This window comes from Ylistrum balloti, unplaced genomic scaffold, assembly GCF_031769215.1.
Source record: "Ylistrum balloti isolate Yb309-2 unplaced genomic scaffold, AGI_CSIRO_Ybal_v1 Utg370076, whole genome shotgun sequence".
Classification (NCBI taxonomy): Eukaryota; Metazoa; Mollusca; class Bivalvia; order Pectinida; family Pectinidae; genus Ylistrum; species Ylistrum balloti.
Genome location: NW_026782115.1, coordinates 164,442 through 192,002, shown reverse-complemented (window position 1 = coordinate 192,002; position 27,561 = coordinate 164,442). Strand labels below are relative to the sequence as shown.

Genomic DNA, 27,561 nt, shown 5'->3' with positions numbered 1-27,561 from the left:
TCCACTTTGTTGAATATTATTTGCATATCAACAAACCAAAGTTGTTGAAATTTTACCTCAGGATTTTTTTTCTCTTAAATTAAAATTTTCCCCATATTCATCTCTGATTCTACAGAATTCAAATATTCCTTAAATGTATTCACGACACAAACTGAAAGGAGATGCCGACTGCAATCACAATAAATCACAGAAAATCTCAAAACATATCAAGATTGTCTCCTTAATATTATCCAAGATGGCAACTTACAAAGGTACTTGTAAATATAACACTAAAAGATAACAAAAGCACATCGTATGAACACATTACTGTTAATGTTTATTGTGTAATATTGCTAATCTGTTTTATCATAAAAAGACAACTTCTGTCTTTGCCTGTATTTTTCAGCATTCATTCCAGCTGATTAAGTCCCTTGCACACACACACATCTTTCATAGCCATCATTCGAAATCACATTTTCAACAAAGTATGAAATCACGAGCTTGCGTAAAATTAGGCCTAGTCCTTCCATTTTCTCTTGCTACTTGAGGAAACTCCTTTTGTAATGTATTGTACATTTTTTTATATAGGACAAATATAATTTTGTAACTGAAGCAATAAAGAGATAGATAAATGTTTAAAACAAATGATTTAATCAAGTCTATAAGGCCAGAACACAACTTCTTAGAAGAGATCTGGGCCTTGAAATCTTTCCTGAGGATTCCCCCCTAACCTTTTGAGTATGATTAAACATTTAAAAAACAAACTAACAAATATTACAATTTTAAGAGGGGAGACAACTCTTTATATTAGAGTACTGCATAATGTATTGATATATAGTACACCCTATACAACTTATTGTAATAATACAAAAGAAAATTCTTAACAGTCTGAATTTTCAGTCAGTTATATACTACAACTGATCACTGCTTTGACATAGCAAAAGAATACAGAGATCAATCGATGATGGAAAGAAAAAATATTTACTGAATACAACTAAAAGCTTTCCATGGGAAGATGTTCACCTACCAACAACTTCAAATTGTAAAACATGGTACACCTGGTGTCATTCAAACTTATAAACTTTAATGAGATATATATCAACATATAAAACCTATCTTTATATAATCTAAATAGTTAGCAGTATAACACTTTTAAGTTCAATATTGGGAGACACTCAACACAAAAGTGTGTTATGTTGATTGTGACTCCATAGTTTTGTTCCCATGGCCTGTTATGAACATCTAGTATTCCTCAAATTTGCTGGTTTATAAAAGAATGAATGACATGGCCATTATGAGCACACCAGTTAATGACACCAGTGGGATCCAATGGTGTGTTAAGGTCTTTAATAATCATTGCACTGTATTAATAGATTTTTTTCCCTCATCAGAAGGTTGTAAACCTCTATGAATTCAAGGCTTGGCTTGTATTGACTGATGAGGATAAAAACTCATGACAGTAATCCAAGCCTTGTATCATACATAACACTAATAGACAAGCTTCTTACAATAAAACCCTTTAACTTCAGATCTAAAAATTCTCCAATAATTGTCAATGAAAAACACCCTCTGAGTGATCTCCAGGACAATGACCTTGATCATCCAAGAAAATGCGTGGACATGACCTAGATCATTCAATTAAATGCATGGAAATGACCTAGATCATTCAATTAAATGCATGGAAATGACCTAGATCGTCCAATTAAATGCATGGAAATGACCTAGATCGTCCAATTAAATCCATGGAAATGATCTAGATCATCCAATTAAATGCATGGAAACTACCTTGATCATCCAGAAATATGCATGGAAACCTGTCAAAAAAAAAAAAAAAAAAAGAAGAAGAAAGAAAAATGCATGGAAATAGAAACAACCTAGGTCGTCCAAGAAAATGCATGAAATCAACCTAGATCATCCAAATAAAATGCATGGAAGTGACCTCGATCACACAGAAGAATGCATGGAAATGACCAAGATTGTCCTTTAAAATGCCCTGTAATGACCTAAAATGACCTTCAATGGCCTTCAGCATCCAATAAAATATCTTCAGTGTCCTTGGCGTGAACAATAGATGATGGACCTTGTAACATCTGAGGTAGTTGTGAGGTCAGGTACTCTCCACGGACATGGAATCACCATTTCCATTGCACTTCACCATATCCTTCATTGAAGTCTCAACCTTACAGTTCATATCACCTATAGTTGTCTGACCTTTGACCTTGTCTGCTATGGTTACGGTGCCAGAAGTTGTCATGGCTACATTGTCTATGGTGTGTGTTAACACTTGTGAGTCCCAGCCACATGTGAAAATTTGGTTCCCTTTCCAGGACAATCCTTGTACAAAGTCACGGTGGGATCGGTTTCTGTAGCTGTTAAAAAAAAAACAACATAATTTCAAACAAAGTTTTCCCTAAGGTATCCTATTGTGAAAATGAAATAATTACATCAATTTCTGAGGAAGAACTACAACTAGGCAAGCTTACAATTTCACAACTTCTGACAAGGAAGTTATGAAAAGATCCACTTTTAGTGTCTTTTCCTTTTTCAGGCCTATTCTGCTAATTCCTTTTTTGGGCAGTTACTCAAATTTAAACTAAACAAAAGATAATTCTTCAAAGTGAGCGTTTAAAAAAGTGCCACCTTTCACATTTTTTATGGGACAGACAAAATTTTCAAAATTTACACAGTCAATTCATTAAGCATCAAAATGGTTGATTTCAACAGGGATACTCACACTTCTGTACATTTCACAGAACTAGTGTCCGTGATCACAACCTCACAATCGTCGGATACTGAGGCCAGCAGACTGGGACTGTAATATAGCAAATAAACAAGATATTTGGATGCAAGTAGTATCTAAAACAAGAAGCCATACACATCCGTAACAACCAGTTGTGTAGCAAGTTACTTTATATTACACTGCATTTGTGACATCTACTCTATATAATCTGGTAAGATGTTAGTACAAATTTTTTTTCATAACTACCCAGGTATTGGGGATTAAATTCGGGCTTCAAAATAGACATGATTTGGACCCAAATATAGTTCAAATATACATTTTAATTCCATTTGGGTTCTATATCTCACAACTCCCACACAAAGTTCATGTGTGTTTGTTTGTTCAGAGTTACTATATCTTGACGATGTCCTCCTATTGTAAACTGTTGCTTATAGCTTTACCTATCCCTTGAGAACTCGAGTCTGTTGACACAGCGGCAGTGTGCTGTGTAGGTCACTGGTGTTCCTATTGACATCCGCGTATCTTTGACCACAATTTGACCGGTTTCATCACCAACAGCAAATGAATGTTGAGAGTTGGGCTGCCAGACAACACATTTGGAGGAATGTTGAAGGGGTGATTTGTCTGAAGTACACAAGGAAATACAATGATTTAGAATTTCTTTTTATCTTGCCATTTACTAATATGTGAATAACAAGAGTTCCTCGAAACTGTATGTGTCGACTGCATAAAGTGTCACGGTCACCCAGAAATTGAACTGGATGTCAAAACTAACCTGTACCCTTCCAACAAGAAGCCATATACCAAATTTCATTTTGATAACTCAAAGCATAAGCCAAAAAAGTCTGGACGCGTGACAATGGACAAAGTGATCCCTAAGTGTCCACTAGCTCTGCAGGCGACACAAAAACCTCTTCCTTCCAACACAATATCTATCTCACGTTTTCTACCAGTGAAATTTTTCAATTTGATTAATTTTGTATTTGCTTCAATTATGATGTTTTTACGATAAACAATTGTTTAAATATATGCAATTATTTACTTACCTACAATACTAACTGGTTTAGGTTTTCGTGTGTCCCATAAAAATATGCTACCATCCTGAAAAAGGAAAGAAATAATTTTTGTTGAACTTTTTTTTTTACTTGTGTAATGACTTTTTTCTGGCCTTATAAATTTGTAAGAAGACTTTTTTCCATTTAAGACATAATAATGATTGATAAAACAAGATTTATTACACCAAATGCATAGCCAAATTTAAATACTGAAATACTGTCATCCCAGCACTCTACAATATTTGGAGATACGGAGTGAAATTTCAGAGTGTTGACTTACCTGTGAACAGGATAGGAAAATGGCAGACTCTGTTGGATGACACTTGACACAGTTTACCAGGTCCCCGTGAGCTGGAACACAAAACACAGTATTGACACACCAGTATTTTGTAATGATTAAATTCAGATTATTTTTTCTTGTCTTATTGTATCTATCCTGCATTAAGTCCAGGCGACCAAAACGAATGCTTTTATTCCAATGCAGTGGACAATGACATAAAATATGTAGGAAATTCTACCCAAATACACTGGGTACATAATTATGGATGGAATTAACACCAGAATACTGTAGACACTTTCCGTAGTTCGTTGAGGATTTCCCTAAGACATGAAAACTTGCAAAACCTGACAAATGTGAACTAATCAGGGATAACAGATATCTTACCTCTGTATGTATTTCTAGATGCTAGAGTTTCTAAATCCCATACCTTCACACTGAAATCAAAATACAGTCATATCATTGCAGGGAACTTTACTTCTCAATGCCTTACCTTCCAATGACCATTTTATTATTTTTCGTTCTAAATTTAATAAATGCAGTTATAGCATTTATTAATTTTATTTTCAGGCACAAAACCTGGAGCTGGTATCAGTAGTTTTAATATTTCATAAAAATACAGTTGTGACCTCCACCCAACACCATACATACTTCAAAATGAGTACATACATGTTGTACATAAAGCAACATTGTATGCGATCAGTCTGATCTACAAATCATCTATCAATAATACTTGTGAAAACTGAAATGACTATTAAGCGAAAAGCTCTGTCAACACATATACATGTATGTACAGTGTTGGGTATCTTTATACATGTATGTACAGTGTTGGGTATCTTTATACATGTATGTACAGTGTTGGGTATCTTTATACATGTATGTACAGTGTTGGGTATCTTTATATTTGACCAAACAATTCTGATTGGTTGGTTGGTTGGTTTTCCTATCTACAAGATGAGTTTAAACCTAGTTTACTATTTGCATACCATCTGTCATGACTTCCTGATATGGCCCTCTGCTTGTCACTACAAATAGATATTGAGCTGACAATATCATCATGTTCTACCGTCGATAACTGCTGCATAAATGTATCAAAGTCATCAATTAGCTCCCATACTGCCAGTCCGCCTGTAAAAATCATCAAATGTATTTTAGATTCATCTATAAAACTAAGAATTCCTGTTTTTATCAAACTAAGAAGTGAAGACATTATGATCAAATTGACTAGATTTATTTTTTGCTTAAACAAGAACATTTCATGTGAACTCCAGTAATTCTAAAGCCAACAGGAAATGACATTCAATGGACATACATAAGATGATTGGGCCTAATGATGTGAGGTGAGTTAAAGGCCATAAATCTAGCTGGAGTTGAAGACTAAATTTTTGGTATGTGAATTTTGTCATTCTGACGATACCACCTGAAGAAGTATCGAAGACATATACCAGTGTCATAAGAAAAGTAAATAAAAAATTTCCTAATAGTAGTACCAGTCATATTTAACCTATCTGTTGTCCCACTGGTAGTAATGGAGAAAAACAAACTTGTTGCATCTGTTAGTACCTGATGGGGACTGAAATACTGGTGGAACAAACTGAACAAATGCATGTTGAGGACAAGAAATCGTACAGTTTCTTATGTAAGTATCTCACCTGTATCTAAACCAACTAGGACCTTGGTACTGCTGAGCCACAAGGCATCACTTAGCCCCGCCTCCAGTTGCACACCAGCCTTACACTTCTCCACATCAGGGGCACATGAGGGATCCTGATAGTACCATATAGACCCATACCAGTAACGACCGGTCAGGTTTGATGCCCCAAGTAATATTCCTCCATCTGTAAAGAATGAAAAGATGTACACGTTTACCGAGACCAGTCATATTTGATCTTTAAACCTTTTTCAACATTTGTCTAATATGATACCTGAGTATTCTGTTGTCATGACCCCAGATTATTCGGACACATTTGCTAATAACATTCCTAAATATTATAAGCTCTCATCTGACCCCAGGTATTCAAATACACTGTCTCATCCGACCTCCAAATAATCTCATCAGACCACAGGGTATTCAGATACACTGTCTAATCTGACCTCTGAATATCATGACATAAGATTTCATCTGAGACCATGGTATTGAGATGCACTGTTTAATCTGACCCCTGAATATTATGACATAAGATCTCATTTCATCCCAGAGTTTCAAACACATCTTCTAATCTGACCCCTTAGTATTCCAACATCTTGTCTAACATATTGCTGCAGTATCAAATAAGGGTGACTATTGAGGCCAGGAAAAGCAATCACAATAGTATTGCAATAGTAAAATTTCAAAATGGCAATAACTCGACGAAAAATCTTGCTTTCAAGAAGCATTTTTGTTAAGTTATAAAACTGTAATTAACAATTAATAGTTGAACAAACTATCGCAATAATTATCAACTTGAAAATATGTTATTAACCTATTGTTATTGAGAGCAAAGCTATCGCAATACATCGATAAGTTGTCCTACACCACTAGTATCCGATAAGAGAAATTTCATCAGATCTAAAATTAGGATGTAGACATTTAATTAGAGATGTCAGGAAGACAATATTATGAGGATCTTTTGAGCTTTCATTTGGAATTGGCCAAATCCTTAAGTTACAATTTGGATAGAGTTATGATGTGTTTCTGGTAACCACATCTGCCACTCGGAGTTTTAATAGGATTTTTCTATCCCTTTAAGTCGCTTGCTTTGAGGTCACATCTTCTTACCATAACTTTACAAAAATACAGGTAAATGAGGGAAAGCACTTTAAATCATACTCTGTTTCGTGATGTGTATCTCAATACCAGGTTAAGTTTGTGCAATGGTACATAAGTACAATGTACCAACTCGGACGTCTGAAGTCCGTGAACCTCATCTTGACCACTTGGCTCAAACTGACCAGAGAATATTTAACATCTTTTAGGCAGAAATTCAATATATTTGCATCATAAATCTGACAGCTTTTCCTAACAAGATAAGTTTTTTTTCTAAGAAAACTCATCCCAGGAAGTGTGACTGATGTTCTACCTAATCCCCTTAGGCCTCTCTATATACAATAAGATAGCCAGATGGTGGCCTAAATTTTACAGAAAAGCACATTTACATCACACCCATAAAAGTTCGTTTTCTACTTCCATCACATGTGCACTTTGAAAAAATGATTACATAATCTCTACATGGTGCAAGTCAAAATATTAACGCCCTGTAAAGCAGATGGCTGAAAATATTCAAATATTATAAACATGGGAACTGAAAGTGTTTAGAATGAAATTCTAATATCTCATCAAGGTAATGACTAGGGGAGTTAAGATAGACATGTGTACATACTGTGTATGTACACAGGTCAGTTGGCATTCCTCCCCTCAGCTACAGAAGTATGACATCAGCGACAGGATAGGCTGAACCTGAATAACTCCTGGACAGATATACCTGGCTCTATGTATGTCAGAATCCTTTCCAAGTCAGAAAGTTCTAATTATTTCTGACAGTCATTTGTATTTATCTTCATATGTCTCTATACAGTCATACAGCTGTGTAGACATGAGCAGAGCATGCCTAATGACATGTTCTTTATTTTTATTTCAGCTTAAGATGTTTAAGGAAGTTTCTTACAAAATATATATCAATAATTATCTCATACAATTATATTAATCTAAATGAAGTCTCCATATCACAGAGGCGTACATGTGACAATGTTTCTGGGGGAGAGTGCACGACATAAAGCTAGTTTAGTATACTATAGTCTTCCTGCCCAAGATACATTACAGGCCTTGTGATTCTCCCTATATTACAGACTATCCTGTTTTTCTTTCAAAACAATCAACACCTTATCACATTAGCATTGACAATTCACACAACTATCTATCAAGTTAAGTTCCCTAAAGCTACTTTTCAATTCTTCTTTTTCTATTTTGTAACATTTTCTCTAAAATGAATAGCTGAGAAGTTGGCAAGCATGTCGACAGAGAAGTAGTACATGAGATGTTACTTGAAAAGTCTGGACTGATTCTCCTCATTTAAATGTGAAAGATATCATGTTTTTTGTGAATAAAGTTCTTTTTCAGAGGAAAACTTCCTGTAAGGTATTACACCATATGTTGAATGGTATTGACCAGAGATGTCAGAATTTTTAAAACAGCCACTATAAATGTGGTATTGTAAAACAATATGGTTATTTTTTAAAATGATATGTAAACTGAATGAAAACACAGTTCCAATAACACAGCAGACGTAGAACAGCTTTTGACAATGATAAATGTCCAGTGTTAATAACAGCATACAAGGTAAGTGTATGTGACTGCCCTAGTCTGCAGAATGTCTTGCATTGCCTGCAGGTCATCCTGCTCTCACTCTATGATATCAACAACAAAAAGCATAGTCATCTTAACATGGATATTTCTCAAAACTTTTAATTGTAAAAGTCTGAATTTTTTTTAAAATTCTATATCGCAATTAAAAAAATCTACAAACACCTTTTCTAGTGAACATTTTGAATCCAAACATGAATTAGTTTATTAAAACTTTGCAAAAAATTACCATTGTTGTTTTTGAGTATGCATGCATCTTTTACACATACAAGTAGGTCTAAAATACTGGAAGATATCATGTATAAAGCCTTCTTCAGAACTGACATTAATTGAGTGTGCATACATGTCAGACATCACAATATCCAGAATATTACAGACCACCACACAGTCTCAGTCCAAACATTTAAATGGGATACATGTACTGCCTCTGACATTTTCCTTCGTTCTGATCCACCCCAGCAACCAGTGTCACTATCTACATGGACAAATTTAACCCTGTCTTGAGCAATAAGCTGGGATCTCCCCATGGAGCTGTTCCTGTTGCCAGCCAGAATCAGAATCACAAGATATTACTTTTCAACCTAAGATTTCATTTTCTCTTCCCACAAAGTCAGGATACACTCTCCAAATTGACAGGACAATTGACATACTATGACAAGAGTAGTAAATTATACTTCTATGCTAAAACATGCATAAAACTTTTGTTAGTCTAGGTAATCTGTGCATTATATTAAAATGGCTACTTAATGAAAGTTTCAAATTGAAGGATGTAGATAGCAGGGTCAAGATTAATATTTTTTGAACATAAACATGCAGAGTTTCCATTGGTCTTTTTATGTTTTTTGTGCAAGCAAATATACATTTCATGCTTACAAATGTTATAAGGGATTTAAATCCTGAAATGAACTTTCCCCAGGCTTCCTTAAACACAATACTATACATTAGTTTGAATAATGAACTTTGATACATGGTTCCTTAGGGATGTATGCAGTCAAATTTTGTTAAAACTGTCTATGCAAATGGTACATTGGTTCTTATTTCATCTTTTGAATTTCATATACATGTATGTATACTTCACTTTTAACTTGTGCAACTCAACCCAGCCCCATCAACAACTTCTATGTTAAAACTTCAAAATACTGTACATTAGGAAATTTTCTCTACAGTTAAATGTTTACTTGTCCATCTAATTTGGGCAAAAACAAAAAGGTAGACTGGAGTACATGTTAAAGATGAAACAAGATCTCTCTTTTTTTTAATCTTTAACAGTGGACATGCCAGAAAAAAGCAAAACTGTAAGAGTGTTTTCTCATATTCTACAGCATAAGGAATATGTTGTATCAAGTAGTTATACTTAAAATTTACATTGCTTCAAGTTTAAAATAAATTCAAACTGAATCAAGATTGAAGTGTACCAGTAACATGTAGGAAAAAAGACCCAACAAAACCACAGTAAAAGTGAAGTTAAAAGTAAACACCACGACATCACCGCTCGTATACACTTTCAGTTTATAGTGTCGGGTGACCTGTGGCAGTAATTATACCCATTACTCATTAAGCCCCTCCCCTAATAATGCCTGTTACTTACACAACTACAATACATGTACATGACAGTTAACGACAACACAAAAAGTTCACATTACCTACTGCTATTTCACAAACAGGTTCCCAAGTACAATTACGTCAATCAAAGACATACACATTGTATAACAAACGACTTTTAACAATAACAACACTTTTTCAATCAAATTTATCATCTTGTGTAGTGTGATTTCAATAGTAATTTAATTAGCCGAAGCTCCCAGTTCAACTTTTAAAGTAAATTTTCAAAATATTGTAAATTGTTGAAGATACAAAACACTATTCTCTAGTTGCACATATAAAGTTAGAATCACTTTCACTCATACATAGTACAGATCAGATTTATTTAAGTTTTAAAAAGTGATACTTTTTTTTTAATTCGAAATCACTGCATATTTTCACACAAAAATCCTGGAGTACATATTTATGTGTCATTTTCAGAAAATTTAATTAATATAGGAATATAGACAGTCCATTAAATGTAAAATTCATAGAAAATGAAAATTTCAATGGATCAATTTTATTCTTGAGAGGATAATGTCTCCGTGACTCACTCAATAATTATCCCTTTTTCAAAATTGTTTTCTTTTTTCTTTCTTTGCCAATAGAAACTCTGCAGAATCCGTAATTAAATTGTTTTTTTTTCAGCAAAAACATAAACATCTTCTCTGAAAGATGGATATGGCACAGATTTCTTAACTACTGGTACATGTGTATCATTAGTCAAATACACACATGGTCACAAAACTATAAAGCTGAACCTGGTTACATGTTTATATTTGGTACCACCAGTAGTCTATGTATCTTAACTAAATACTCCCTGTATTTAAACAACATAAAAGAGAGATAAGACAGATTAGGCCTATCATCCCTCTGCTCCTAACCCCTAAAACCCTGAGATCACAGTTATAAGCTGCTCCAATGTATCTTCTTTAGATAATCTACCAACTTAGAAAATAAAAGATGACAGCCGTTTGAGAGAACTCACCTGCAGGGTATGTATATATACCCGGAAAGTCCCACTTGATTTTGATCTCAGTAGCATTATGTATATGTATCAACAGGCTGATTAATTTGATCCAATAAAACCAACAGCATCTTTAAAATTCAGCAAGCTTGTATTTGTCTTATATACTATAAATAATGAAAATATTTGTTAAATTGTTTTTTATCACTTGGCTTTTAACCAAAGCAACGTGTCTTCATCAGACATTGGCTGTATACAAAGCAACATGCCATCCTGCACTCATTCTACCCTTTTTCATAAAATTCAAAGTGATTCCCCAAATTAAAATCTTTGAAGAAAAGATTAGAACACATGATGTCTTCATTGCATATAATACACTTTTTTCTGAAATTGGATATAAAACAATGTGAATACCAAAACTTAACATAAAAAATAAACAAAGGGCCATAACTCTAAAAATTACATATATTCATTCATGTATCAAAGGTTGGCTCCATTTTTATTTATGTACACCAAGCCAACTTTTGTAACATAGGCATTCAGACCAATAATTCTATCTCTTTGCAATGCAGAGTTTTCTGTTCTGAGCAGGTACAGATTGTTGTGTTATTTGTTTGTGAGAGTAACGTCATAGAGATTTGTGAGAAAACACAATCTTCTCAGGCAAACAAACAAAATAAAAATCCATACTTGCTTATAAGAGCAGATAACTCTGCATTACAAAAAAAAACAGAATGCAAAGAAAAATTTCTAAAGCAAAGCCTGTCTGCTCTGATCAATGAGTTCTGACATTGTCTAAAAAGATACCTGAGTATTTTGATGTCTTGCTTCATCAGAAACCTTAATATACTGTAGAACTCATTATAATATAGTATCATATCTATGGTTCTGCCATCAAACAAATAATTGTGTCTCCACGAGTGTCAATTTCTACTTATAAAGCAGTTTTACTGTAGACTGAGTCTCCAGGACAACAAAAACTGATATACAATTCATTTAATGGCAGTTGTATAGGTAAATACCCAGTTTAAAGTTATCTAACAGATTTTAGAAAGAACCACCTGTACATAAAATATACTCTTTAATGTTCTATCAGCTGAATAAACTGAGAATTCACACCAGTAATACATTATTTTCTCATGATACAAAGATTAGGCAATGTCCCACGACATTAACACACTGAAAATACACATGGTTTCCACATAGTCACAAAGACATAAATCTTCAAATATTTGCAAAAATTATAAATTTAAAAATGATCCTACAAATGTTAAGCATTCCAAGCTTGTTAAAAGTGTTTCTCCAGTGTTTCACTTGATTGCCCATGAATGGATGTCTATATATCTCTCACACCTACATCAATGAGGCACCCCACAGATAAAATCTCTCACTGCTCCAGATATTTCTAGAACTGAAACATATCAAATCCCCCCTCGCAGCATTTACAGATCAACTCAATACTATAATTTCTATACATATATATATATTTTTCAGTTTAAGTTTCCATGGTACTGAATATCATTGATGTTCACATTAAGTGCACTGAAATAAATCTCAAACCACTCATAAAATAATAAAAAAACAACATTCAATTAAGTTGATGCCCTTTACATAAACACCTGTCTTTACTGAGTCTGTATCGTATATACAATGTAAAAATACCAATAAATAAATCTGATCTTTCCTGAACACAGCGTGACCGTGATTTACTGTAAGCTACTGGACAAATATGACTCTGTGACTTGTGGTTCTAAAGAAGAATTCTAAGTTGGCTAATACAGATGTCAACTAATGGATGTGTGATATTGAATGCTATATCACATACTAGTAAGCTCAAATATATGCACTTCTGAATGTATGCAGGTTACCTTATAAACCAAATGGTGTGAATTTTCCTGCAGTATCTGTATGGTTTAAAGGGTAGACTAATTTGTAATCAACTTTATGTTATTCGATGATAAACAGGACCCCAGCATATATATCTACTTCCACTGTGTATATAAATCTACCTTCTTCCTGTATATCTGGACACATGAAAAGCAGTACCTATTTCTCTAACCCAGCCTGGAATTATTTTTTAAAGGCAACAGCGTATCTGCAGAAATATTCTTAATGAAAAAACTTAATAAGGAAATTACAAATACATATTCCACTTAATCATCTCCAGGGTGACTTGACTCACTAACTTTACAGGGATTTAATGAACATTTCTGAACATCTACAAAACTTCAAAATTTAGTAGCAAAACTATTCTTCCACGAAATAATGAGTTCCTTTCCCTTCCTATTTTCTGTGGTTATCTTACCAAGTTAGAAATTGTGCTACTTTTTAACTCGTTATCTCTGTTTGTGTATGCATGTTTTTCAGAAGACTTGGACCTGATTTCTTATCTACTGTACATCTGTGCTCCGTCTCTTCATGTGGTTGAGCACCAAGCAAAGTGTACACATACAAAATTATTTCTGGTTTGTTTAACAATGAAGGAACTCTGACACCAGAAAAAAGAAAGGTACTTAAAACAAAATCATGGTTATAATGTTGATGTATAGATGTTTAATTCACAGGGGCTAATATTTCCTGGTTATCCCAGTTTCGATTATTTAACAGTGTTTAAATTGTTCACATGTCAATGTTCTGGTGTATAAAAACATACAACATAGATTTCCTTTTATTTTGATTTCTATTCATTATTTGTTGTGTATTTTATCTTGTACTATCTTTGATGAAAATGAATATTGAGAAATTGAATTTCACATGTTTCAATGTTGTGTATTTTATCTTGTACTTTCTTTGATGAAAATGAATATTGAGAAATTGAATTTCACATGTTTCAATGTTGTGTATTTTATCTTGTACTATCTTCGATGAAAATGAATATTGAGAAATTGAATATCACATGTTTCAATGTCTTAATCAAGACATTCTTTCAAAATAGCTAAAGTCACATGATGTCAATCTACTCACATGGTCACATGATTATAGGGGTTATAATTAAGCATATGACTTTGATACTCTAAAAGGGATCAATTATTTGAAATTTTTATGTTGCCATGGCACCTCCCAGCCTCTATCCTTACAAGGAAAAACAAAATCTTACACCATCAAGTTTTAGGCGTTCTGAATACAGCTGTCCAGGGTAAGAGACAATGACATCTCTATATAGAAAAATTGTACATAATCAAATAAAATGGTTGATCAAAGATCCAGTACAGAAGCACCACATTTCTCTGGTAAAAAAAATTGCAACTACAACTTCAAACAAAACTGATCTAATTCCTAAATACTGATTTACAAGTGTCCTTAAACTAACCTTGGGAGCATAAACAAACATAATCTGAGGATATTTTTTATAACAGTTGACTATCTTTCTTTTCTTGGTATGAAGTCACAGTTACCATAGCAGTGTACCTTATCTAAATTACAGGAAGGTGACTGCCCCCTTACTGCCACCAATAAAACCTGTAGTTATCTCAGGATTCACATCCCAACAAGAGGCTGCTCCATTTATTCCATATATACCAGGCCCCTGCCTTCAGATTTTCCATCTGTTGATTTTTTTCAAGATAAACTGCCTATTTGTTGTTTGATGAATGATAATAATAAATTGTCTGCAATAATCCTGGGAGTTGCTCTCAGGTCAAAGTCATGCTGTTGTCACCAAACTAAACCGACTGAGATATGGCTCCATCTACTCTCCTTTTCCACAATTGTTTTTACTTTATTTTCATAAAATTAATTTTCTAAAGACAGAACTTTCAGTTTCCTTAAACTATGTTGCTTTGTAGTATACTTACAACAGAACAATTAACATGAAGACAAACACTATATAATCAGGCACAATGTCTTCTTTCCTATTTGGAGTTAACTTTTAGCTATGGAATACATAATTTCAATTTCTGTCATTGATGCTCCAAGGACTTTTGTTAGACATATCAATGAGAGATATGCGAAGAGTCTGTGATATCATCAAGGGCCATTCTTAGGTAACCTTCCAATGAAATAATACCCACCATTTTTGTATTTAACATGTTGGCACAGTAAACCCACCTTGTAAACAAGTTGCATTTGAAGTACAGATAATTCATTACAGAACATACTACACCATTCATACTGACGTTTGTAGTTCTGATGTCAGGATTACAACCAATTAATGACATTAGGTTAGAAAAGGTCTACAAAAATATCCACACAGATGTGTCGGAAACAAACTTTCTTATCTTCTACAACATAAACCATTCATTATAATTAGCTTTCTTGATTTACGGACTGTATGTCTGCTAGTAATTACATCTCATCTGCCAGTGTTTTTTATAATTGGTACAGTAAGGAGGTGTTCTGTGTAGACAAAAAAAATCCAAAACCGACCTGATAGTAGTAAAACCATTCTGATAGAATTTCAGGAGGTTTGAGAGTCTCATTCAACTATTGTCATTTTCATAGCTTACAAGCTGTACCTGGTAACATGCGAATGCATTTTATTTAATATTTCTAACCAATCTAGACACCATTTACTCATGTTTGTCTGAAAATGCTTACTACTAAGCCGATGAAGAAAATAAGCAATAAATATCATTGTGTTGTTCTGTAATAAGCCCATCCCCGACTTTGAGTCATCAGAAGTAATGTGTCGGCCATTTGGTCTTCTTGCTGAATAAATATGTATGTCTGTTTGAGTATTTTAACAATGGTTAAATCCTTGAAGTTGTACATACAAAATATATTGATAAAAAAATGTTCTAAAGGACATTCATCATTGCAGATTCTTCATTAATTACACAAGTGTCAATTCAGGGTGCACACCTCACTATGACACTGACGTCCTCTGTTGTTCATTTAGGTGAGGTGTCAAGTGCTTTGTACTTTCATGAGAGCTGAATCTGGACTTGATAAAAATTTATTCTATAGGGGAAAAAGTAAGTAAGAAAATTATGATTGCGAGATTTTACAGAGGGCTCTTTGCATACAATTCTGAAAAAAGAATGTTTATATTTGGTGGCCTTGGGCCCAGTTCTACCTGTAGTAATATTACAATATTGATGAACTCTGAGACTAAACTAGGGCCATGGGTACAGTACAGATAATCTATTACTTACCATACATATGAATCACTAATGCCAAAAAACAATATCAAACGATGTATTATTTCATTGTTGCTGTAAGCTTAACTCTGTCCACATCGACATTTGAAAGAGTTCATCTTGCATGTTCTATGATTTTAAAAGTGCAATCTTCTTCCTACTCCGAATAACATGTACACTATATATGATGGATTTTTTCATAATTTTTTCCCCCTAGAAATTACTGAATGATATTGACTTTAATTATTCATACTGACTAGTGTGTTCAGTACACCGTGTATACACACAAGGATGATATGAAATTCAATACATTATGTTCTTTCATTTCAACTACTTCATCATGGCTGATGTGTGATTTCTACTAGTGTCCCAAACTAAGCCAACAACTTGGATAGCCACTATGTTTCCCTTTTGAGAACCTGGTAATCAAATTGTCAATAACAGTGTACTATACATTTGATTTAACGTGTCGTGGGCACTGGGGTAGAACGCAAATGATGAGCACTGGTTCCAGTTTCATAATCAATAATTTTATACACATATTTTAAAATATATATTCATATATATTATAACAGTAATGTTATTTTAGCCCTTTTTCTGAGCGTAATGCACTAATTGCCATTTCTTCATGTTGATTATATAGTGATTATTGTCTATGCTCAAACTTAATCTGCCAAAAAGTGGTAATACAATGTTTACAGTAATTAATCAACAATAGTGAATTTCCATTGTTAAGCGAAGAATTGTTGTTTCTTGCATTGAAAATATCTTACATTTAACAATCTATGGCTTTCAGGTGATTTGAATAGGTTACCACAATGTATTATAAAATCTATAATTTCTACTTATGGAGTACTATTGTATCTTTATGGGGTTAGAGTAGATACAGGCCAATTTTACTTTTGTGATTACAGTTAAACACATGAATGAATTTAGTGTTGATTATAAGAATTATCCGAGGAAGTGTGTTATTCATACACTGCGAAAGCTCAAACACTGATACAAATACTTCCATACAACAGTAAATACAGAATTCAACAATACCGAGTCTGAATTCATTGTCCTGAGCTAAGCCAAATATTTGATATATTAGATAAACTTTTAAACTGTTTTACTAGAAGTAAAAATTCATGGTACAAACTGCTTAAATATTCTCTTGGTTTATACACCTAATTTGCTAAACATGCATACATGATTATTTGGCATTTAGAGTTTTCTAAAAATGAACTCTATCATTCTTCATTTACTTTTGACCTTGTCAGATCTGACATTTGTAATGAGTGCAATCTATATTCTAAAGTTTAGCAGGGGTAGCACTGTTACTGGAGCACCAGACTTCTGGATCACAGATCTAGACATCAAATCTGGAATCGTTTTTAATACAATGTTAAAAGTAATGAACTTGAAATACAACAAGAGGCCCAAGGGCCTGAACAGTCATTTGAGTCATAATGCTTCTTGTAACATGTAATGGAAATGATTTTGTTACTCTATTGGTCACAGGTCTTGCTCATAATTAAAAGGACAAATATATAACAGGTAATTGTTTTATGGTTTATAGTCTGTGTTACTGTATACTATATAGTGTACAAAATCTAATATGTAGCAGTCCCTTTCCTTCCTGATCAGGCAATAACTGTGTCATTGTGTGGCTGTCGTGAAACTTACATGCCGCAGGAAATGATGAAATAAAGCTCTGTTATATCTATAAGGAGAATATTATGTAATACTTCAGTACCTTTCAGGTGTCTTCTCTCATCTTCTATACAAACAATGATATACCATTACATCATTTATAACAGCAAGCATAAGTAAAAAATTCATGCAATTCATTAAAAGTGAAAAAAATAAGACATAGACACCATCCTCAATATTCTGCAATCCAGATTTGCCATATCACAATGTAGCACCGTTCTTTGGCAATATAAATTCGTAAGTGTGCCATGATCTTTCAGGTATGGACATCATACTTCTTCTTAAATGGATTTCAACCTAAGTGATCACTGAATCGTAAAAGTCGGTCCAATTCAGCTTCTTCAACATGTACATTGTGATAAACAATGGAAATATAGGATTAATAGAGCAAGTCTATCAGACAGAGTGAAAACTTGATTATCCAAGGTACACTACTGAGAGTGTTTTGACAAACATCTGTTGCTTATCACCTTACAAAAAAAAATTTTTTTTTAGAGGAGATGACGTTAGCCAATTTATCAATTATATAAGGCATGTCAGCTCGCCACCTACATTCACAATTCAATATCCAAAATTGTATCCTTTTCTCCAGTATCATTGATGCAACTCAAATAGTCTCTCAATTACTGCCTGCACAAATAGGGTTAAAACGGACATCTTGATCTGTGCTTATTAAAGTTACGGTTAAACACAGAGTGACACTTCTTAAACACTGGCGACAAGCATTCTGTAAAACATCCCTAGATGTATCAGCACATTCAGTAGACAAGTGAGACAGAGTGATTTTAGCCCCTCAAAGTAAATTTGGATTGTTGGATAAGAAGAACCATGTATTTTACATCTGTTTTGACAAGATTTGTGACTTGACTTTTGGTAATGCCAAATTTCACGGGCCTTAAGGGTCATCTGACTATAAAGGCCTGCATATGAAAGAGGCCAAATAGGCCTAAAATAGATTGCTCAACTACACTACAGCTTACATTGAAGACACTGGGTGGTTGATAAAGACGCTTTCTGCAAACTTGAAATCATACTATTTATACATGCACTACACAAATGCCATTACTCCAAACATATTGTTTGTTGACAAAAGCATGCTACAGGCCCAATACCAGCACCCTGGGCCTTTTGGTTATTGAGAAAATGTTGTTAAAAGATTTTGACATCTGTGACCTTGAAAGCAGGTCAAGGTCATTTATATTAACAAACTTGGTAGCCCTATCTCCAAGAATGCTACAGGCCCAATACCATCATCCTGAGCATTCTAGTTATTGAGTTATTGAGAAGAAGTCATTTGAATTGAAAGTTTACTTACAACACACCTTTGGGTCAGATGACCTAAAAACAGTAAGAAATGGTCATTCTACAAGGAAAGTGATCCAATTGTTACTCAATACAAGAAAATATTTTATTTTTTATTCTAAAAGACATAATTTGAATTTTACTTCATAACATTTTGAAAATTATTCAAAATTTAAATTCAGTTTTACCCCCTGGACAATGATAGACATGTATTGAGTCCGAAAGAAATTTTAACATGAATCGTCACCTGACTGGTCTTGAAGCGATGATCTCTGACACATCAATGTTTACCTGTTGGATTAGCAAGGCACTAAAAACTAGTCTAAAGGTGTGTTGTTTATAGACCAGATTAGTTCTGTAACCTACCTCCGTCATACCCTATTCTCACCAATAGCATAACTCAAACGAATGATAAAGACACAACCAAGAAGAACATTGAGGGGTGCACCCTGTACCAATGCCTAAAACAAGATGAATAATTACAGTTGAATACACCTACTGACCTAAAGATAGCTATATCAAGGCCCTGAATTTCTTGTTACACGATGGTCTTTCCTTTCCAAAACTTTCAGCCTTGACAGATTCATGGACAATCAATATTCCAAAATGTGTAACCTGGTCCCCTATCTTACTCCCCACCTGTTATTTAGTATTTGAACTTCTCAAATAAACATTGAAACATAGGAGGTATTGGACTAATTGACCATTTGATAAAATTTTATAAAGAAATTAGAATGCATAAGCTATTACTTTGTAATGGTAAATGATACTGTTTTCTATTCAAAGTACAAGTTACCTTGACCTTGGAACCCTGAAAAATGACCTCTTCCAAAAATATTCCCACACATAACAATAATTTTTTTTAGGCCAAAGCTCTGAAGAATTGAAGTCACTAAATCTAAGATGCAGAATTGTCAACAATTTTCTATAAATAATGATGGTGACCTTGCCCTTGGAATTATGAAACACGAACTCAGCATGAAGTCACCATTGCTACATACACAGGTGATGACTATTTGGGACAGAATAGTACACTGTACAAGGGACGATTAATATACTGGCCATTCCCTTCCCACCTCCAACACACACAACTTCTGTAAAACTAACAAGAAACATACACATGAAGCTATGTAAAAGAATGTACACTGTAACAAATATGAATAGTATGAATTGAAATTCCAGACAATTCTATATCCTGAACAATGACAACAGGTTTATAGATCAGATGAAAGAAATAGTTATATATAACAAACAGGTAGGACTGACCTACATCTGGTTGATGGACTTTTCAGTACCAATATTATAATTACCTACCTACGAGGTTATATGAAATGGTCATTGTATGTATTGTTGAGAGTGCTATACAAGTTGTTTAACTAGAAACTGTCACGCAATCTTCAATATTACTAGTTCAGTCCCATTTCTAGTACTTTGTCAACAATTAGGCAAGCATTCTTTGAATTTCACACACATTTCTTAGTCACATGTTTAAGCAACTAAGCTACCGAGAATGTAATATAAGACTTTGTCTTGACCTCTAGTGTATCAAAACTTGTAGATTGTATCTCAACAGTGTATCAAAACATCTGTCGATCATTCAATATGTGTCTAATCGATTCTGAAATGAGGTGTTTCACAACTTGTTTCATCAAGTTCTTCAGAAAAACTTCTTTCTAAACAAAATACAACTTTCGAATGATCTGCAGAGTACAAATAAATATCCTTAATCGAGTATCAATACTCACTTCTCGCACATTCATTATCATCTGGTTTGATTATCATACATAATTATTGTATTCCTAGCTCTCAATAGTTTCTTGGGACAAAAACAGGGTAGATGGTATTATCAGGATAATACACATCAATCAATCCAGAGATCTGTTTACATTTGAGTGGCTGGCCTGTATAGCAGTATGATCTACCTGGTTGTGTCCAGGTGAGGGAGTACCGCAGGTGAGCACTGCATTGTCAAGTGTGACAATGGACATGTCATATGCATGAGATTTGATTGAGACATTCAATGCCACAGTTCTAGACCTGTAAGTTGATCTGTGTCATCAGCACTAGTTTGGAAGTAACCTCCAATACACGAACTGTATGACACACCATTGATTAAGTTATATACTCACAACAAAGCAGAAATATTTATTCACACATTGTGGTATAGGTATGTTGATATCAAGTGTATCAATTACATATCAAACAGGTCAGAAATATACAAGAACAATAGATGGAATGTATCAGAAATTCGACTTTAATTTGAAAATTACATATTAAATTTGAATTAATATCATTTTAGGTTAATTCAAAATTGCATAAATATTTTCAGAGAGTGAATTACAAGTCAAATGTATTTAAAGTGGGGAGAGGGTTCAGGGAATGTGTTACCTGTTATACAACAAAAGTGCTATTCATTAACTACATTTTGCATTTCAGTTCTCTGGTTTCATTCTGTATCAGTAACATGGATTTTTCTAATTTTGATAAATTCCGATCATTTATGAAATAACATTGTGATCAGTTCTTGATTGTGATTAGATTATATGAGGCTCTCCAGCATATTTTGGAATAATTGGAATAATTTCTCTGTTTCGTCAAGGAACAGCTTACACACAGACTGCTTCAGATGTGCTGCGTTGGATTTTAAACCGTTATTAATCTGGACTTCATACTGAAGAATCGAAATTCATTTTGGACATAAAAAACATTTTGTTGTGTTCAAAAAAGTATATGAATAACAGAGTAGCCATTAAAACAGGTATACCTAACTAAAACAGATTAAACCATTTTTTCTTCATGTCTTGTTTTTGGCCACATCAATGACACCTTATCATCAGGACTCTGGCATTTTCCCTGTCTATGTACCACCTGTATATGAGGCAGACTTTGGCATCATAAAATATTTGTTACCACTTTTGAAAATTTAAAACAATGTAAAACGCCAAGATACAGTTTATTTCACATCACAAAATGATGTTGCATCCTGATTAATAAAGGAGAAGAAAGTTCTGCTTTGATGGAGAAAATGCAGCTGTTTATATAGAGTTTCTGGACATAACGGTAAACCAAAGACTGTTCATTTGGGAATAGATTTCTTTCTGAAGTACTTTTTATTGTCAAATTCATGAAAAGTTATTATCTATTTACATAACGCATTGCCATGAATATTTGTACCTGGTCACTTCAATTTTAGACAATCAAATAAGTTTTATTTACAAAAATAATTAGCGGATGTAACAGGACACCAATTTTACAGTCAGCAACTTAAAAGAAACTTATCTCTTGATAATATTTTATTCACCAGATCCATTAGGGTGTCCTGGGTTACGTCCAGTTCAGAATTCGAATCTGTTTTTTGAAAAAAAAAAGCACACACACCTGTGATATCAGGGCTCTCACACTCCATTTTGGGACTGGGGCCCGGGGCCCTTTGAATTGGGAAAAATAATGGTGTTTTCCTTAGAATTGGTAAAACTGGGAAAAAAGATACTATTTTGCATTGGGAATGGGGCCGAATATCGGCCCCAAATCTGGCAGATCAAGAGCCCTGGATATACCAGAAAACTTAAATGTTAACTGTAATGTCAGGTAAAATTGTTTTACAAAGTGTATTGTCTGTGACATTTCATCATCAAAACACTAAATATATTGCATAATAGAAAGCTGTAATGAAGACACTAAATTGTGTCTGGTTTTCTGTGCCTCCCACAATACACGCTTCTTATACTCCCATGTGTTAAATGTAAAAAGGTCATTCTTGTATATTTAGAGTTTTCTTGATATATAAAGCTAAGAATAAAATATATCAGTCACATTTGAGAGTTATTCATCAGAAATGATAGATGCTAAACCGCATCAAACAATGTAGCAAACCTTGGCTAAAATTGGTCATAATAATCACAGCACAATACCTTGTCAGCCATCTTTTGCAACATGGTAGTGAAGACGCACATTAAACAGCCAGAAACTGATCTGTGATAAGTGCCTCTAATATGATGTCATGAAACATATACTAAAGTCTTAATACAAAGTAATCACTTTTATAACAAAATTTACACAAGCGCTAAAGACTTGATTTCTTTAAAACATGTTCAGAGGTTTTTTCACTACATTTGCTAGTACCAGGACACCATCCATTTCCGCGAGAATATACACAACCACATGGCAGAATATACAAGTTAACGCCATTCTAAGTATAACTTTGAAGTAACATTTATATTGTAAATTTGTGATGTAAATATTTCATAATATTACAAAATGTTTTGGTAGTTATATCCTTGTTTGAGAAACTTTCAATTGATATAATTAATGCTTCATTCAACAAACAAGATTCGGAGATAATTTTAAAAGGAACAAATATTTCATGATGCCAAATTTCTCTTCACATGTAGCTTATCAGTATTTGGACCTATTCTCAATTGCTTACTATGTTTTAAAAGGTTCCCCAGAGACATCAAATTTCCCAAAACCTTTAAATCAGGTTATCTTTTATTCAAGAAAACAAAATTTCTGCAATATCAATATATCCTACTTTTCACATGATTCCCACTTTTATGGCACAAAAGATAAAAAAATATGACTTCCTACTTGGTGGCAATTAAAAACAAAAGGCCAATGGGCCTTAACGGTCATCTGACATAAAATAAAAGATTTCAAATTTTGAACTATTTCACCTGGATTTAAGAATCTCGGGCACTCAACCTGCACCTTGAAAATGGGTTAAGGTTATTCATTTCAACAAACTTTGTAAACCTTTGTAATCCCAGCATGCTACAGGCCAAATATCATCACCCTGGGTGTTCTGGTTATTCAGAGGATGTTTGAAGTAACAAACTTTGGTCAGGACCATGTAATGATCATTTCATGCAAGTTTTGGCTCAATTGCACTGGTGGAACTTGAGAAGAAGTCGAAAATGTGTTTTCAATATGGCGGCCATCTTGGATTTCGGACCAACCCGAAGTTAACAAACTTTGGTCAAGTTCATGTCACAATCTTTTCAGGTAAGTTTCAGCTCAATGAGACTTGTAGAACTTAAGAAGAAGTTGAAAATGTTTATGGCAGATGACAAACCCTTCGGGTCAGATGACCCGAAGCAATGGTCATGAAAAAATACTGGACGGTCTACATTATAATGTTTCATTCACTGAAGGCCTTCCTGCGTATGATACATTTGTATCACTGTCGCATGTCTGACGTATCTCAAGTGTTTCAGTTTTCCAGCAAGTTTCTGTCATCAATATTGCAATCAACAGTAACAGAAAAACACAGGTGTCCGAGGATTTTTCTCTTGAACTGTTTTGAAAACCTAATGATGTAGAGTTGCATATGATGCTACTATGCTTAATGCAACAGCACCAGGTTGTTTCTCACACATTACTTTGGTCTAGTAACATCCAAGGAGTTCAGACTCTAAAACCCAGATGACTGAAGTATCATTTCTCAGTTCATCTACTGATTGAAAGTGATGATTGCAGTTGCAAAGAACAGTTTGATAGTTTCTTAAAAGTATTTGTGAAGGAAGGAGTACTATATTGATATTGGTGCTGGGAATCAGTCAAATATTAGAGTTTCATCATCAATCAGTTAACAGTTGATATATGGGTCAAAATGAAGATAGGTTAAAAAGAAGTGACGTAACCTGTAGTAGTTCCATCGCTTATAATTAGTATAATTAAGCAGCTGAATCAGGGCTTGTAAACTATTGTAGCAAGTCTTACTTATTTCGTTTCATCAATAAATTAATCAAATTGATGAAGAATCAAATGTTAGAATAATCCATAGATATCTATTGCAGAACAAATTTCCAGAGTCTCTGACTTTTGTAAGTTATTTGTAAAGCAGTAAATAAAACATTTCAATATACATGATCATAAAATGTTGCTTTTTCTACATGATGCTTGAATGTGGAAATGATTTCAAATGGAAATTTACCTAAAGAAATGATGGACATAATCTTGGATAATTTGACAGAGTAATATAAACAAGAAATGTATGCATATTATGGAATAACAAGCATGATCTTGCATAAACTAAATTGATTATTGGATTGAACTTTTGTCAAATCTAATCAATGTTTCTAGTTATTGATCAGTGATTAGTTTACCTACAAATCCCCTGACAAAAGCGTCAACCTCGATGACAGAAAACAGAGCTATCTGAGATATTGTATTACCTAAATCACTTTACTCTTGCATTGTCGCCAACTCTTTTGATTTCATAAAGTCAACCTGATATTGGCCACATAATGACTTCCTTAAAGTGTGAAGAATCACCTCATATTTCTTTACTTTTAATTAGATTTTATAAAATTTTACAATTTTTTTTGGAAAACGTAGTCAAAAGGGTATTAAAACAGCCTAGAATGTCATCTAAATACATTACAGTATGATAACTCTACAATAAATTGATTACAAGACCTTTTTCCGTTGATGATCCTTAATAAAACACTTAGCCACACTTGACATTAAGACTTTTACCAGATATTAAATGACTGGAGGTTAGTGAATCTGCTTTTGGAGAGGACATAACTGTTTCCTATTTTGATAGGTAACCAGGTACTTATTTTGCAAAACTGGTAACTGCCTCACGCCGCCCCATGTCTGGTTTCTGGTAAATGCCCTCTTATATAACCTGTTACTTGCTTGCTTTTTAGTGCATAAAATCCCCACATTATGAAATGCAAATAAGCACTGATTGGGAAACCACTAATTAATATCATGAAGTCTTTGTGTGTAAACATTAATCAGACTTGTAAACAGATTCATCGCTTCCAGGTACATGCAGATGAGTAAACGTCAGGCTTAGTCATGCAACAGTTTGTGACCAAAGTAATGTGTATGTAAAGTTATTTACAGTAATTTGCTGAATTCTATAAATACATCAGAGGTCCCTACAGTAAAAGTGAATGAGGTCAATGCTTCCTCATTTATAGGTCATGAGAAAGTGTCATCTGTCTGTACAACAAAAAGTAAATTTCTACATTGTACATCCAACATAAGTATGTACAGGAAATTCATAGTTGTGTTTAAAGTGTAAGAACATAAGTTACAACATGTTTGTCAAGGCTGCAGAGCTTTTTATTGTTTCTTCAGTCTCAAGTTCTGAAATACAAATATTTCTGGCTTCAAGACTACAGGTACATCTGCCTGGAGTGGTACACATTTTTCATCAGGGTCGGTTTAATTCTGACCCCTAACTGGTTACCCAGTCACTACTGACAGCCCTAAACTTTTATATCTTTGAATTTTTTATAAGTTTACAAAATCTACACTTACATAATCTTCTCTAGAGCAATGATTTTTGGGACTCGCACCTGAGTCCTGCAATTTTCCTGTGGGGCCCAATCAAATTTTGAGAATTCACTATATCTCTAAGTATCATGACTCATCCAAATTTTGGAATTGGTATTCTGGATTTGCCGAAAAAATCCTACAAAAATTACTACTTGAGTGCATTGCACTTCTATAACCTACATTTGTCTCAAACATGTTGGATATGTATAAGCCTTCATTTGCCTATTTTCATAGATCACAATTAGGAAAAAAATATTATGCCAAATATGTACATTGTAACAACCTCATGTATGTATGGAATACTATCAACTTAATCGGATTTCAGTTTTGGCTTCAAATTTATCTGTGTCAAAGTTTCTAACTTTGTATATATGATAGGATTGTAACAGGTGAAAATTCTAGTCCCATGTGATGATACCCTCAATTGTTCATATCCTGATTTATAAGGTTTATTTCAAATGTATGTTACTGTTGATTCTCCTTTCAATATGAACCTTCAAAGGCACATATTATGGGACTGCTGGAAATCCCTGTACGTCAGTCTGTATACTTAAGTATACAAATGATTTGCTACCTAACTGGTCTGATGAAGATGACAGTGATAACATAAATGGACCCATAGGTGTACAGACCAGACACCTCTTTAGGTTCTTACAAATTAATGTTTTCTGAAAAAATCATATTCTTGGGTGTCTGTACCAACTTTCCAACTAACCAAAATGGAAACAATTGTTTTGCAATGAGTTTATGTTAATTGAAAGTTATTGTAAAAAATGAAAAGTATACGAATTTCAAACAAAATCAAGTAAACCTCTAGCAAAATGAAAAATGAAATTGTCAATACATTCTGATGGTAGCCTGTGAATTTCCAAATTGTACCGAATTCAACTTTAATATTGACTGCGAGCAATGGTGAAAGAAAACACGCTAAACAGCTTGTATTTATATATAGTGTACACCGTCATGTTCTGTGTTTGTCCAGCACAAGCCATGCTGCCCTCACCCACGTGAGTCTATGAAACTCTTTCTTAACATGTTATCTGTGTTTCCATCAGCAACAATAGAAGTCAACACATGTACATCACTGCAGTGGAGAGACTGTACCAAGAGGGTGGTGTTCGTATATTCCAAAATTACAATTTCAAATCACTAATAAATGAATAAAAACAGCTCACCTTCATGACACTGAATCACGTCTAAGTGTCTGTCCATGGCCGCTGGTATATTATCCATCACTGCTCAACCGAAACCTATT

At 33.8% G+C, this 27,561-nt stretch overlaps 1 protein-coding gene across 1 annotated transcript; it reads right to left on the bottom strand.

The window, feature by feature from the left end:
- Positions 1-295: 295 nt before the first annotated feature.
- On the bottom strand, positions 296-27,561 carry LOC132549710 (methylosome protein WDR77-like). The gene is made up of 9 exons (XM_060213665.1): positions 27,482-27,561; positions 5,704-5,889; positions 5,038-5,179; positions 4,439-4,488; positions 4,055-4,125; positions 3,766-3,820; positions 3,160-3,343; positions 2,714-2,791; positions 296-2,348 (listed from the first exon to the last, which is right to left on the bottom strand). Exons 1-9 carry the CDS (start codon positions 27,537-27,539, stop codon positions 2,087-2,089), a joined length of 1,086 nt encoding a protein of 361 aa, XP_060069648.1. The 5' UTR covers positions 27,540-27,561; the 3' UTR covers positions 296-2,086.